Here is a 14,901-nt window from a genome sequence, read left to right as displayed (position 1 = left end):
TAAGAACTCCTCAATGGTGAGAGCTGTCCCAATGTACAGTGGGCTCCCTGGAGTGCTGGCTGGTTCCTTCTCATTGCAAGCTTTTGTAAATGTGTTTCCTTTTTCTTTTTTTAAAAATTTTTTGTTTTTTTGCTTTGTAGGCAATTGGGATTAAGTGACTTGCCCAGGGTCACACAGCTAGTAAGTGTCAAGTGTTTGGTCTGAGGTCGGATTTGAACTCAGGTCCTCCTGACTTCAGGTCTGGTGCTCTATCCACTGCGCTACCTCACTGCCGCTTTGTTGCAAGCCTTTGAGCAGAGGCTGGCTGACCCTTTGGAGGGGCCAGTGTAGAAAGGCCTCTTGGTCAGGGCCAGGCTGGTGTAGATGGTCTCTGAGATTCTGGTGTTTGCTTTCTAGGGTTAGCTATTACTGTCTTTAAATCCCCTAAACAGTATATTTGTTATGCATTCATCCAACCAATAAGCATTTATTAAACACTTACTATGTGCCAGGCACATAGGGATATCAAGAGAGGCAAAAGCAGTCTGCGCTTCAGAAGCTTCCATTTAATGCTACGTGACAGGAAGTGTCCTGGGCCCCGTAGATAAAAAGGCAAAGAAGCCTGGCCTCCTGGAGCTTACACTCTACTGGGTGGTTAGTGGGACTGACTGTCCTCAGGGCTGGACCATGCAGCATACACAGAAGTCAAATATACTCTTCCTGCCTCTAAGGAACTTATTTCCTGGCTGAGGAGACAAAGTTTCGCGCACTTGAATGTTACTAGAAATATTTAACAGATAAAAATAATTCGCCTCAGTTTCTTTTTTAAAACCAATTCTTTTTCAATTGATGAAAATCTACCTTCTTTCCCTCCCACCTCCCTGTGACCCTGTTGCAAACAGGTGGGGGCAAGCAAGACAAATTCCCACATTGGCTATGTTAAAAAAAAGTCTCAGTCTGTATCTGGAGTCTGTCACTTGACTTTCAGGAGAGTGTTTTTGTTTCATTTGCCCTAGTTTTGTGGGTTACACTTTGGCACAGTGGAAAGAAGACTGGACTTGGAATCAGGATGTCTGGGTTCAAATGCTGGCACTGACTCAAAATCACCTCCCATCCTCTCCATTTCCTTGTCTGTAAAATGGGTTGTTTCAAGACAAGGGCATGGAAGCGTTGAGGATCTAAGGAAGTGAGAAGTCTCATGAGACGACATAACAACGTTGTCATGCTATTCAAACATAGTCTCTGGGCTGGACATGTTCTGACCCAGCCTTAAGTTTGCAGATGAGGAGATGAAGAGAATAGATTGTTCAAAGCTTCTTGCTGAAGGGGAACAGAGGGCCATAGCTTGAGGACTGGAAGGGACTAGTCTAAATTGTGAGGCAGTGTGGTACAGTGGCTAGAGCCTGTGGTTTAGAGACAGGAAAGAATTGGGTTCAAATCTTGTTTCTTATGCTGAATTGTGTGACCCTGGGGAAGCCATTAACTTCTTTGAAGTTCAGCTTTTTCGTCTGTGAAGATGGTACCCATGGCACCCACTTCCTCAGGCTGTTGGGCTCAGATGAGATAATGGGGTAAAGTAAGTACATAGCAGGTGTGAAAGGGCTGCATAAGCATCAGTGAGGTCTACACCAGTTCTTCCTGAGGTCTGAAGGGGAAAGTCGTTAGTGAGTTGGGGAGGGGAGGGTCTGGAAGGACTTCCCAGAAGAGGTGGCTTCTAGAAATGACGGTGAGAAATCGGCAGATGAGGAGGGGGAGGCAAGGTGCTTGAGATTTAGAGGAGCGGCCCTAGTCTAGACTCAGAGGCAGGAGAGCATGAGGCCCATCTCCCAGACAGAGCGCCCAGTTTGCCCAGAGCACCGAGTAATCTGAGATAAGAACTTGAGAACTCCTGGACCCGATTGTTTCCAGTCTAAGGTCGGCTGCTGTGAGGCCCTACGTTTCCCTGTAAGAGGCCTCAGAAAGGAGGGGGCCTCTAGAAACTGGTGGCTGAACTAAACAGGCCGATTCAGAGCTAAGTTACCTGTGTGGGAGGAGGAGGGTGGGAGCTGGAGCTGGAGGGGGAGGGGGCAAAGACAACTGCTGATGGGAGGAGGAAAAGCTGAATTGGGAGGAGGTCCCAACTTTATTTAGCCCTGGAACCACAGCTGGTAGGCGGCTAAAGAGTGCTGGTCCTGGAGTCAGGAGGATGTGAGTTCAAATCCAGCCTCAGACATTTAGTAGCTGTGTGACCTTGGGCGAGTCTCTTAACCCTGTTTGCCTCAGTTCCCTCAACTGTAAAATGGGGACCCTGGAGAAGGAAGTGACAAAACACTCCAGGATCTTTGCTGATAAAACCCCATTGAGGTTACACGGTCAGACACAACTAAAAATAGACTTAACTATAAGAACGAGAGAATGTCAGGGTCATCACCTTTCCCTCCATCCCTTTCCTCGTACAGGTGACCAAACAGGCTCAGAGAGGGGAAAGCAATTAGGGGGCACAGCGGCTAAGAGCTGAACTTGGAATCAGGAAGTCCCGAGTTCAAATCTAGCCTCAGATCCTTACTAGCAGTGTGACCCTGGGCAAGTCCCTTACCCCCCCCCCTTTTTTTTTAATCAATGAAATGGAAATAATGATGCCTGGAGTTCCTGCCTTTTAGATCTGCTGTGAGACTTGAGTGGAATGATATCTGGAAAGTACTCTGGAAACTTTAAGTCTCTGTAGGAATGTCAGTCAACAGACATTTACTGTGTACCTGGCAGTGGGTGTGGGATCATCGTTTGAGAGCTGAAAGGGAAGATAGAAGTCATCTAATCCAAATATTTCCTTTTACAAGTGAAGAAACTGAGGCCCAGAAAGGGGGAGTGATTAGCCCGAGGATACCTAGATAAAGATTCTGAGAGGGAGCCAGGAGTGCTAAGGCAGGTCTGCAGTGGAGGGCCTCAGGGATTGGTGCCCTTTAATGTTTTTATCAATAACTTCTCCAACAGTATAGATGCCATGCTTGTTAAATCTTCAGCTGACACAAAGCAAGGAGGAACAGTTAGCATTTGGACAGAATCAGGATTCAAAAGGATCTTGATGGGTTAGAGCATTGGACTGACTACTCTAATGAGCTGAAATTCAATAGAGGTTAATGGGAAGTCTTCCAGTTGGGTTAAAAAAATCCGTTTTACAAGTACGAGGCAGGCAACTCACAGCAATTTGCATGGCGAACAAAACCAATCACTGTAGGCCCCTCAGCACCCCATTGCCTTCCCCTGGACGCGCCCTTGTCCTTCAGCGTCACACAGTGTGTTCTTTAAAGCACACTTTTGTAGCTCTTTCTTTTTCCTTTTGTAGCTTTTTTGTTCCTTTGAACCAAAGTGCGGGACTTTCCAGTCGTCCCTATTTATTACCTTTCATTGACCCATTTTTCCTTTTGAACTCTGGGGGTGGGGTCCTGATTCTGTCATCTGAGATACTCATTGCTTCCCCCAGCTTTGCAGCATCAGAACATTTAATAAGCTGATAAACAATCCTTCCGTGTCTTCAACCTGTTGGCTCCCTAATTTACTGACCTTGTATCACAGTGCAGAGCTACATGTGAGTGAGATCAGCTTGATTTTATCAAGCAAGACCGTAAGCTATAAAATCCCTAAGTATAAACTCTAGGCCAAACTACCATAAAGTCTCATCAGAATGTGGCCTGTTAGAGCAATTTAGATATAACATGGGTCACATCATGCCCCACGAAAAACAGCAACTGTGTACAGAAGAAACCCGATCCAAACACCATTAGCCATGGCTAAGTGGGAAAGGATTCAAGCAGACAGTTTTCAAAAGAGCACATGCAGGTTGTTAATAATGCCTTGAAAAAATGCCCAGCCCCAGTAACGATCAAAGAAATGCAGATGAAAACAACACTGAGCTTGTACCTAATGTACATCAAATTGTCAAAGAAACTTCAAACCAATGAAACTCAGTGTTTGTGGGATAGTGGAGACATGTATGTATATATACACACATACATATATGTGTATGTGAATCTTGGTATATATGTATGTGTATATATGTGTATGTACATATATATATATATATGTATATATATATGAGAATCCTTTTGGAGAGCAGTCCCTAGGAATGCAGCAAAAATGAGGAAAATAATTATAACACTTATGATTTTCATCCCAGTTATAATTGTAATGGTCAAAAAATTGCAGGCAGTTCAAATGCTCAGCAGTGGGGGGTTGTGGGGGGATGAGTAAATGAATCGTGGCCCATTCATGCAGTGGCATCCTCTGATGCTTTCAAGGCTAGCCGGGAGGAAGAGCACAAAGAAATCTGGGAAGCCTTTTATGCACTAATGTGATCGAAAAGAGGCCTGGAGAAATAGAGCACTACTTGGCCTCAGATCTGGAAGAGGAAAAGGGATGAGGAATACATGGCCAAAGAATCCTGATGGAGACTTAGAGGGAACAAAAGAAAATTCTGACATTTCAGTTATTGAAGTGAATTTATTTGTGTGTAAATAATTGCAAAGCAAATTTCCTCAGTTATATTGGTGGTTCTTATATTGGTGGTTCATTTTCCATGGGGGTGGGAGTCTGTACTTGTGATTTCTTGGTTCATATTCCATGGGGGTGGGAGTCTACATTTGTGATTTCATTGATTTTAGAACTCTGGGTGTGGAAGCTTCCTACATCAATTCAGATTGGCAACTTGCCAGTAGCTGGGAATCTTGACAGGTTAAGTGACTTGCCCAGGGTCACACAGCTAGTAAGTGTCTGAGGCTGTATTTGAACTCAGGTCTTCCTGATTCTAAGGCCAGCTCTAATTCTTCATGTTAATTTCTAATAATAAATAAAAAAAATTCCCAAACACCCACCATTAGTCTAGAAGGAAGATAAAGTGACATATATTTCTTTCTTTCTTTCTTTCTTTCTTTCTTTCTTTCTTTCTTTTTCTTTCTTTCTTTCTTTCTTTCTTTCTTTCTTTCTTTCTTTCTTTCTTTCTCTCTCTCTCTCTCTCTCTCTTTGAGAAGCATCAGGGTTGAGTGACTTGCCCAGGGTCACACAGGTAGTGAGTGTCTGAGGCTGGATTTGAATTGACTCCAGGGCCTATGCTCTGTCCACTGGGACAATGAGGTGTCATCTCTCGATCACTTGTTTATAAAAAGGCTCTATCATATTCCTTCTTTTTGTTTTTCCTCTGCAGAAAGTTGTAGATGTCTAGTTTTCCTCAGGCTTCTTGAAATGAAGTGAGGGCTGCTCACTGCATTCACTGCATCAGCCCTGTACATGACATTTCATCTCTTTCTGTGCCTGTGTCCACATTCCTTCAATTCCATCTACGCCTTTTCTTGGTCGCTGCATAAGAACACTGTCCCGTCCTCTTCCTGGTAGTACTCAGTGCTCACTGGAACCTCAGCCTCTGAGAAAAGCTGACTGAGAATTTTCCTGAGAGTCAGACGTTCTCATCTCCTTCCCTGAAGTCATTTAAACTCTCTGACCCTCAGTTTCCTTTTCTGTTAAAATGAAGTGGGTTGGACGTGATATCTCTGCGGTGCCTTCCAGCCTCAACTATGGGAAGCCGACCATTCAATGACTCTATTCCCCACACATTTCTGTAGCATCTACAACGTGCCAGGCATCATATTAGGCACTTGAGATACAAACGAAACAATCTGAGCTCTCTACAAGCTGATTTTGCACCAGGCTGGGGTTGGAGGGAGGAGAGGAGGGGACTTGAACACAGCATGTGTGCTGATAAGCAAATATAATGTATATAAAGTACACAAAAAGTTAGAAGGAGAGAGGACTAACCCTTGGGGAGAACAGGAAAGGTTTGGTGTAGGGCACGGCCCGAGCTGTGCTGTGCGGGAAGCTAAGGATTCTATGAGGTTAAAATGGACACATGGAGGACCATCTGTGCAAAGGTGCATAGGGAGGAGATGAAATGTGTGCAGGAAATAGTGTGGACATGGAGTGAGCATAGGGAAGTAGCTTGGAGTTGTCCTAGAAAGGTAGACAGGAACAGGATGGTAGAGGGCATTAACTGCTAGGCTGATTTGGTATATTGTCCTAGAGGCAAACAGGCAGCTAGGTGGCACAGTGGGTAGAACGTGGAGCCTAGAGTTGGGAAGACCTGAAGTATCTAAATATGGCTTTAGCCACTGACTAGCTGTGTGACCCTGGGTAAGTCACTTCATCCAGTTTGCCTCAATTTCCTCATCTGTAAAATAGCTGGAGGAGGAAATGGCAAACCACTCCCGTATCTTTGTCAGGAACACCCCAAATGGGGTCACAAAGAGTTGGACATGACTGAATAACAATCTAGACGGGGTAGGGAGCTATTGAAAATTCTTTGAGCAGAGAGGTGACATGATTTGGTCAGAGTTTTAGGAGTATTGGGTGGGGCACGCTTTCAGAAGGGGGGTTATCATTGTGATGACTGTGTACCCCATGGATTCTAACGGCATTCAGAGAGGGGGGCATGGAGAAAAGAGCTTGCTGGCCCTATCACAGGCTCACACGTGGATGTTGTCTTGCAGGTCGAGGCTGAGGCTGTGAACCGGGCCATTACCATTGCCAATCAAACCAACTGCCCGCTGTATATCACGAAGGTGATGAGCAAAAGTGCCGCTGAGGTCATCGCCCAGGCCCGGAAGAAGGGTGAGGACGGCCTGCGGGCTGGTGGAAGGGGAGGCTGGGTGGCTCCCACCGGGGAGACAATGCCTTTTCCAGCCTCCGCTGCCAAGCCGGCTACTTTTATCACGTTCCAGCATTAACCTAATTACAGTGAACTGAGGCCCAGAGCTCAGGTTACGCCTTCGTTCCGCTCCCGAAGCCTTGCTTAGCATCTATTTAAAGTTGCCACACTGCAGAGAATGGGTGGGCAGGCCCCGTCTTCTCCCTCTCCTATGCCAGGCTTGGATTTAATTCAATCCAGTCTAAATAACCTCCCCTGCATATGCCTGTGACGTCAGTTTCCATCTGGCCGTGGAATTCCTCTGGGGAACATTGTGTAGCCAGAAGCCTTCTCCCCCGTGACTTGATAAGGCTGAGGGGGTGTGGGGAGGGGGTGGGGTGAGGATGCTTTCCCATTCTTGTGCAGTACGTGGGTGATCTGGCCCCTAGTACTTAGGCTATTTTCTATTAGTGATCCTGGACCTTTGGGACAGAGGTGTTATGTTGTACTGAACAGGGCACTGGGCTTGAGGTCAGGAAGACCTAGGTTCAAATCCTTCCTCAGGCACTTACTAGCTGTTTGACCTTAGTTAAGTCACTTAATCTCTCCAGTGCCTCAGTTTCCTCATCTGTCAAATGAGGGAGTTATACTCAAGGGCCCTTCTGTCTTTAAATCTACCATCTCACAAACTGCTCTTTTATTTGTGAGAAGTCTATTTGCTACATTATTAAAACTCCATTTACCTAAGTTACTAAAGGGAGGCGAGGTAGAAAGAGCACAGAGCCAGGGTCAGAGGCCCTGAGTGAATCTGGGCCTGGGGCGAGTGACCCCCTGTCTCTGGGCTTTGGTATGAGGTCACTGCCAGCCCTAAATCTAGAGTCCTAACAGGGAAGACAGTGGATTTGGAATCGGGAGATGGGGGTTCCCATCCCCTCACTTACACTGCCTAAGCTGTGTTACCTTGGGCAAGGATCTTAACCTCTCCAGGACTCAGCCTTCCTGGGCTATAAAATGGGGATAAAAATACTCATCCTACCTATTTCCCAGGGTGCTTTCTTTATTCTTTCAGTTTCTCCTTTACTTGTTCTTTCTTTCTTCATTCTTTCTTCCTTCTTCCTCCTTTTCTTAGTTTTTCCTCCCCTTTCATCCCTCCCTTTTTTCTTATTCCTTCTCTTTTCTTTCTTCTTTCTTTTTCCTTCTCCTAAGTGGGATCCAGGTTCTTCAAATTCAATGCAACAAACAATCATTGAGTTCCTGCTGTGTTCCAGGCACTGGGATCACAAAGACAAAACCATAGTGCCTGCCTTCAAGGAGCTTGCATTCTACTGGGGGCAGAGATGATGTGCTGCTTGAGTAGGAATTAGTAAAATGGAGGGTCCTTGTTTGGCATTCTCACAAGCCACACCCCAGAGGAATGCCCAAGCAGAACAAAGCTAATCCCTCCTGCAGGTGACAGCCCTTGAGATACTGCTTACACTGACCTCCATACCCAGTCTTGACTGCACGGTGGGGGGAGTGCCTTACACTGATGAAATGACAGGTCCAGCCTTCCCCGCAAAAAAGAAAAAAAGAAGATTTCAATTACAATTATTCAAGCAGGGCTGTTATAGTTAAAAAAGAAAGAGGAAGAAAGCAGCTGAGCAAAACCAGCCAGGGTCTCAGCCGTGTCTGAAAGTGCATGCGCCATTCTCCTCCCCAGCAGCCCTCAGCTGTGCAGCGAAGTATGGGAGATTGCATTGCTATCATTTCCTTCTCTTTTTCAAGTTTACCGAGAGTTCTGATTTGCCAGTTCGGTGACACTTGGGTGCTGGGCAGTCCGTACCTTGGCCTATGTGCCCTTTGAGGCTCTGATGGGCAGTCTAATCTTTACCTTGGCTTCCGAGGCTCTGACTTAGACAATAGTTTTGAATGCTGCCCCAGGCCCCAGCCCCCAGCCCCCAGCGCATTCAAGAGACTTGATCAATGGAGACCGTCTGGGTTGATGCCCCAACAAAAACCCAGGGCTCCAGCTGTACTGTGGGAACCACCGAGGGGGGCCCTGGGCAGAAGCCCCAACATTTGCATTTCATAAAGTCTGTTGGTCGGTAGCCAAGGCTTTCTCATTCTCACTGCAGCGCCTCTTCCCCCTACCCACCCCCCCCTTGTCCATAAAGGAGGAGCAGGATGTAGCTGTGTGCTCAGGCCACCAAACCAGCCCTGACTTGGAGGCCCCTGAGAGCCTGAAAATGCCCCCCCCCCCCATGCTGATGGGCCTGGAGATCACAGGGATGTTGCCCCAGCCCTTTCAAGTCTGCAAAGCATTTTGTGTATTTGGATTTTTTTTTCCCGTATGTGCCTCCCAACTACTTCATGAGGACAGGCAATACAGGGCTTGTTATTACCGTCATTTTACAGATGACGAAACTGAGGCTTAGAGAGATTTGCCCAGGGACACACAGCCAGGAAGTATTAGAGGTGAGATTTGACCAAGTCTAGCATTCTGTCCACCCTTCCACATTTGAAGCAGCTAGGTGGTAGAATGATGAGAGCTCTGACCCGGTTTCAAGTCCTGCCTTCAGACACTTACTAGCTTTGTGATTCTGGGTAGCCTGGTTCCCCTCGCTGCTTTTCCTTCCCAGATAACCTACCATCTGTTCTATATTTTGTCCCCAGTTTTACACGTCTGCTTCATTAGGATGTGGGCACCTTGGGGGCAGAGGCTGTTTTTATCATTCTTTGTATCCTTAGCATGGTGCCTGGCTTGGTCAGTGCTTGATAAATGCTTGTTGACTAACAACTTCCTCGAGCCTCAGTTTCCTTATCTATAAAATGGGCATAGTAATAGCATTTACCTCACCGGGTTGTTGTGAGGCTCAAGTGAGCTAACATGCAAAATGCTCTGTGTACCTTAAACGGGTAAATATTATCTATTTAATATACACACTGTATAAATGTTAATTATCATCACTATTTGGAGGCTTCATGGGATGCTGGCTAGAGATCTGGCCTGGCTTCTGACCTGGACAGGCTGTGTGACCCTTAACCTCTCAGTGCCCCAGGTAACTCTTTCAGTTGCAGAGAAAGTGTTGACCTGAGTTGGTAGAAGGAACTTGCTCCCCCAGGAGTTCTCTGTACTGGTGAAATCGCACGTGTGTTCTCTACCCTTGCCCACACCGTCATCATCATCTTCATCACCATCATCATCATCATTGTCATTGTTGCTGTTTGAGGGGTAGTTGAGGGCACTGGGGTTCTGAGATCACATAATAAGAGTTCTGAAGGGACTTGAGACACTGTCTAGTCTAACCTCATTGACAGATGAGGAAACTGAGTTTTGGTGAAGCTGTGACTTGCCTCCAGACACAGGGAGTGAGCGTTGGAGGTGGGATGTGAATCCAGGTTTTCCTCGTGATTCTAAGCCCGGTCCTCTACCCACTAAGCCATGCTGCCTCTAGATTTCGGGTGGACCCTGCTGGTTCTCTCCAAATATTTGAAAGGATCTCCTGTAGAAGGGTTGGATTTGAATGAATAAAAGAGAAAAGGCCTTTCTTAGGCCCCTACTATGTGCCAGGCATTATAATAAATCTTGGAGGTAAAGATGGAAAGGGAGGCTGAGCCTACCCTTAAGATTACATTGCCGTTGGGGAGATCAGGAAACCAGGGGAAGGCAACACAGAGACTGTTTCTCTTTGGTCCCAGAGGCCAGAATTAGGAACCAGGCATCCAGATTGCAGAGAAAGCACCTAAGGTCTGATGAAGAAGGCACTCCCTGGCACTTAGGGCTGGCTAAAGGTGGAGGGGGCTGCTCTCCTCCCAGGCGGTGGCTTGCCTGCGACTGGAGGGCCTCAGGCACGAGGCCGCGTGACCGTGGGGCTGCTTGTGGAGGGGAAGGCTTGTTGAGGTAGAGCGCAAGGCCTCTGAAGCCTTTTCTGCCTCTGAGATTCTGGGCATATTTTCGGAACCCTGGGGAATGCTGCCATACAGACAGGCCTCAGGCCAGCCCAGCTGAGGCTTTGGAGAATGTTTATTCTTTCCTTCCATGAGCTCTTTCCCCAGGGCCCTGACACCCTCCTGGCTTGGGGAGCTGTTATTCTTCCTTCCCAGGAGTGAGCTGCCTGGGGCCCTGCCCAGCTCGGTCACCCCCTCAGGTCTCTGTGAGATTCCTGAGGTGGGAGGCCCTCCGGCGTGGCTGGAGGAGGCAAACAGGGTGGTGTAATGTATTTATCAGACAATAAATTGGGCCTCAGAAATGGCTAAGGGGAGAGGAGGTGCATTCCGTTCTGGGAAATGTCTGGCTTTAAGAACTGCCAGAGATGTTTGTGTTTTAGGAGGTGTGGAAAGAGGGCCAGAGCTATGCTCATATACTTGTTTGGGGGACTTGCAGAGGCAGTGTGGTGAAGTGGTCAGAAGTGTGGAACTTGGAGCCAGGAGGACCTGGGTTCGAATCCTGCCACTGACCTTACTAGCTGTGACACCGGGGACAAATCTGAGCCTCAGTTTCCTCATCAGGAAAGGGAGGGGATTGGACTAGATGGCATAGGAGAGGCTCATGCCTCTACTTCTATGATTCTATGGCCTGGGGGGAGAGAGCCTGGTATCATCTGGTGATGCTGACTGTTGGGCTGTTGTAATTCCCAGGCACCGTGGTGTATGGGGAGCCCATCACAGCCAGCTTAGGGACAGATGGGTCTCACTACTGGAGCAAGAACTGGGCCAAGGCAGCAGCTTTTGTCGCTTCTCCACCTTTGAGCCCTGATCCGACCACGCCTGACTTCCTCAACTCTTTGCTGTCTTGGTGAGTAGGGGACCCTTCCCGATGCCTCCAGGTTCCCAAGAGTCAGGTCCCCTCTGCCATTTTCTTCTCTTCATTCTCTAACAGACCTGACTGCAATCACATTTGATCGATTTAAGGGATGAAAACAGGCTTGCAGGCAGTCGCTCATTTCACCAGCCTGACCCCAGGGACGATTTACACTCTGGAAGCCTCATGTTAGCACTACTAGCTGTAGAATGAAATCTAACCAGTAGAGTCAAGGGCCATGAGTCTACGTCACATGGGGATTGTTTGAAGGAGTGGGGGATGTTCGGTCTGGAGAAGAGAAGGTTCCGGGGTCATGTGATTGCTGCCTTCAAGTATTTGAAAGGCTGACATATCGAGGAGATATATTAATTGTTCTGTTTGACCCCAGAGGACAGAACCAGGAAAAAAGAGAAACTACAGAGGGAAATTTGAGTTAAATGTAAACAAAAACTTCTGAACAATGAATAGCCATCCAAAAAGGGGATACCCTAGAAGATCCTGCTGGAGGTCTTCAAGTCAGTCAGTTAACATTTAGTCAGCACCTTTTATGTGACAGGCATGGTGCTAAGGCTAGATAGATACAGAGAAAGGTAAATGACAGTATCTGCCTTCAGGGAGTCCACAGTCTAATAAGGAAGACAGCATGCAAACAACTATGTACAAACAGGCTAGCGACAGAGTAAATGGGAGAGGGAAGGCACTAACATTAGGGGGGATGGGGAGGGTAGGACTTTAGCTGAGACTTGTGAAAGTTAGGGAAGCCAAGAGGCAGAGATGAGGAAGGACAGCATACCAGGCATGGGAGCCAGCCAATGAAAACACCTGGAGTCTGGAGATGAGTGTCTTCACTGAGAAAAACTAGGAGGTCACCGTCGTTGGATTTCAGAGTACATGAAGCCTGGAAAAATGAGAAAGGGCCAGGCTCTGAAGGACTTTAGACACCAGAAACGGTATTTTATGTTTTATTTTGATTCTGGCCGATGAGTCTATTGAAGGGAGTGTTACGTGATCAGACATGCATTATAGGAAAATTACTTGGACAGTTGAGTGGAGGCTGGTGGATCACAGATATGGTTGAGTGGGGACTTTTGTCTTTTTGGTGGTGGGGAGGTGTGTGGGTTAGATCAGCTGGCTTCCGAGGCCCTATTCCACTCAGAGATTCTGTGACTCTGGCCCTGTGAGGTTTCTCCATTGTGGAGATGATCTCAGTTACTTACTGAGGGACCCAGTAAACTCCATTATGTAATTATACCTTTAAGGAGCTTCCAGGTGCCTGCTTGAGAACGGTGTCATAGTGAAGCCCTGGTATCTTTGCAAAATATTTTATTGATGCTCTTTAGAAAAGAATCACCATCTCTGGTGACTCCACCCTTCTTCCTCAAGAGCACTCTCCCTCATGACAGATAACACTAAAAACACATGGACACATTGGCCTTGTCTGAAGGTGTATGCCTCCTTCCACCGCCATAGGCCACCATCTTTTTGCTGAGAAGCAGTAGCCATCAGGCCCTAGTGTTGTCTAAAGAAATAATAAATCGTTCCAGTGACTTTTCCTTCCTTCTGGGGAAAAAGGCAGGCTCACTCAAATGAATGTTGATGGTGCAATTCATTGGGCTTTTGCACATATCCTTAAGGTTGTATGGAAGTGAATGGTGGCCTTCCTTCTACCTCTGTAGATCTCTGTATATCTAAAAACGTGGACGGCAATGGGTGTCTTTTCATGCCTATCCCACATGACAGTGCTGAAGCATTCAGGGCTCTCTCATCTCCTTTCATCTCTCCAATTCACTGTCTGTGGTATTTGCCTTTCAGTGGGGATCTCCAGGTCACTGGCAGTGCCCACTGTACTTTTAACACCGCGCAGAAGGCTGTGGGAAAGGATAACTTCACCCTGATTCCTGAGGGCACCAATGGAACTGAGGAGAGGATGTCCGTCATCTGGGATAAGGCTGTGGTATGGCATCCCCCATCGTGGGAGGGTCCCCTGCCCTGGAGGTCGTGGTATTCCTCTCTGAATTGATTCATGAGAGCTTCTCCCACGTAAAGTTCTCATGGGGGTCCTTATCTGATCATCCGTGGCATGCCAACAGTAGGATATAAGCTCCATGGGAGCAGGCTTATTTTCCATTTTGTCTCTATGACCCAATGCCTGGCACATGGTAGACATTGAATGAATGCTTGTGGGATCACACTGCTTTGGCTTTGCCCCTTAATGGGGATCCCAGAAGTTGAGTCTGGGTTTTTGGTGAACCCCTTGTGATGATTATTGATGGTCCTCATTTTTGTAAGGGAGGCTTCATATGTTTGCACACTGAAGGCTAATCCTATGGACCCGGATATCAGGCTTATAAAAATCATGTCTTCCATTCTAATGGCTATTTCCATGTGAATGGCAATACCTATAGAGGCACATATGCCCTGAGAGGCCTTGTCCCGTAGTGGACAGAGGAGGGTTGGCCCAGGAGGCAGCCAGTATTCATTAAGCACCTTCTATGTGCCCAGCATTGTACTAGACAATGGTAGTACAAAGCCAAAATGAAATGGGGCCTGCCCTCATAGAGCTTACATTCTACTGGGGAAATAATGTGTACAAAGATAAGTAAATACAAGATTCAAACTGTGTGACTTTCAGGCCCCAGGCCACTCGTCTATAAAATGAAGGACGGCCAGGTGGCACAGTGGATAGAGTGCTGGGGCTGGAGTCAAGAAGACTCATCTTCCTGAGTTCCAATCCAGCCTCAGACAATTTACTAGCTGTGTGACCCTAGGCAAGTCATTTAACCTTTTTTGCCTCAGTTTCCTCATCTGTAAAATGAGCTGGAGAAGGAGATGGCAAACTACTCCAGTCTCTTTGCCAAGAAAACACCAAATGGGGTCATGAAAAGCTGTTCGTGACTGAAACAACTGAACAACAACATCAAAATAAAGGGGTTGGATGAGATGATTGCTAAAGTCCCTTTCAGCTCTAACATTGCGTGAAAAGATATTTGGCGGCTGCCAGGCCTGTCTTCATATCATGACAAATTTGGTTTGATTGTTCATCTTTCTAAGATCCCTGGGGAGCTGCTGTGCTCCCCTCTAATTTTTATATCTGTGACTCAGAAGCCGCGTGGATAGTCTGCTAGGTGCTTCCCTGCATATGGCGCCCCATGTCCCACCTGTCTTTGCCATGTGGCTCCTGTGACTGGAATATAGTTCTCCCTTACCTGTGACCTGTATGTCCCCTAGCTTCCTTCAAAACACAATAAAGGCGTCTTCCCCTTTGCCCTTACGTGAGGCCTTTCCTTATTTGCACCCTCTCCTTGGGAGTGTTTTCTCTAAAAATTGCTTTGTGTACTTAGTATGCCCTTTGTGTTTACTTCTTTATTTACGCTCTGTGCTTTCATCTTAGTGGGGACTCTAAGAGTCCCGAGGTGGACACTCCCTCCCTGATGCAGACCAGCCATTCTTTTGTAGCTTAAAGGCTTCTAGACTTGCCTGAAGCACTCATTGG

The 14,901-nt window shown here is 47.0% G+C and overlaps 1 protein-coding gene across 2 annotated transcripts in view; it reads left to right on the top strand.

Annotated features, from left to right (window-relative positions):
• Positions 1-14,901, top strand: part of DPYSL2 (dihydropyrimidinase like 2) — a 144,918-nt gene that overhangs the window by 104,892 nt on the left and 25,125 nt on the right. For both annotated transcript variants that reach the window (XM_021007722.1, XM_021007723.2), the window contains exons 8-10: positions 6,492-6,612; positions 11,246-11,402; positions 13,221-13,362. In XM_021007722.1, the coding sequence (XP_020863381.1) occupies positions 6,492-6,612; positions 11,246-11,402; positions 13,221-13,362 (420 nt within the window). The remainder of the gene's footprint in view (positions 1-6,491; positions 6,613-11,245; positions 11,403-13,220; positions 13,363-14,901) is intronic.

The sequence above is a fragment of the Phascolarctos cinereus genome, unplaced genomic scaffold (genome assembly GCF_003287225.1).
Source record: "Phascolarctos cinereus isolate Bilbo 61053 unplaced genomic scaffold, phaCin_HiC Scaffold_2;HRSCAF=192, whole genome shotgun sequence".
NCBI lineage: Eukaryota > Metazoa > Chordata > Mammalia > Diprotodontia > Phascolarctidae > Phascolarctos > Phascolarctos cinereus.
Note: the sequence above shows the minus strand (reverse complement) of the source record. Positions and strands in the feature narration are given on the sequence as shown.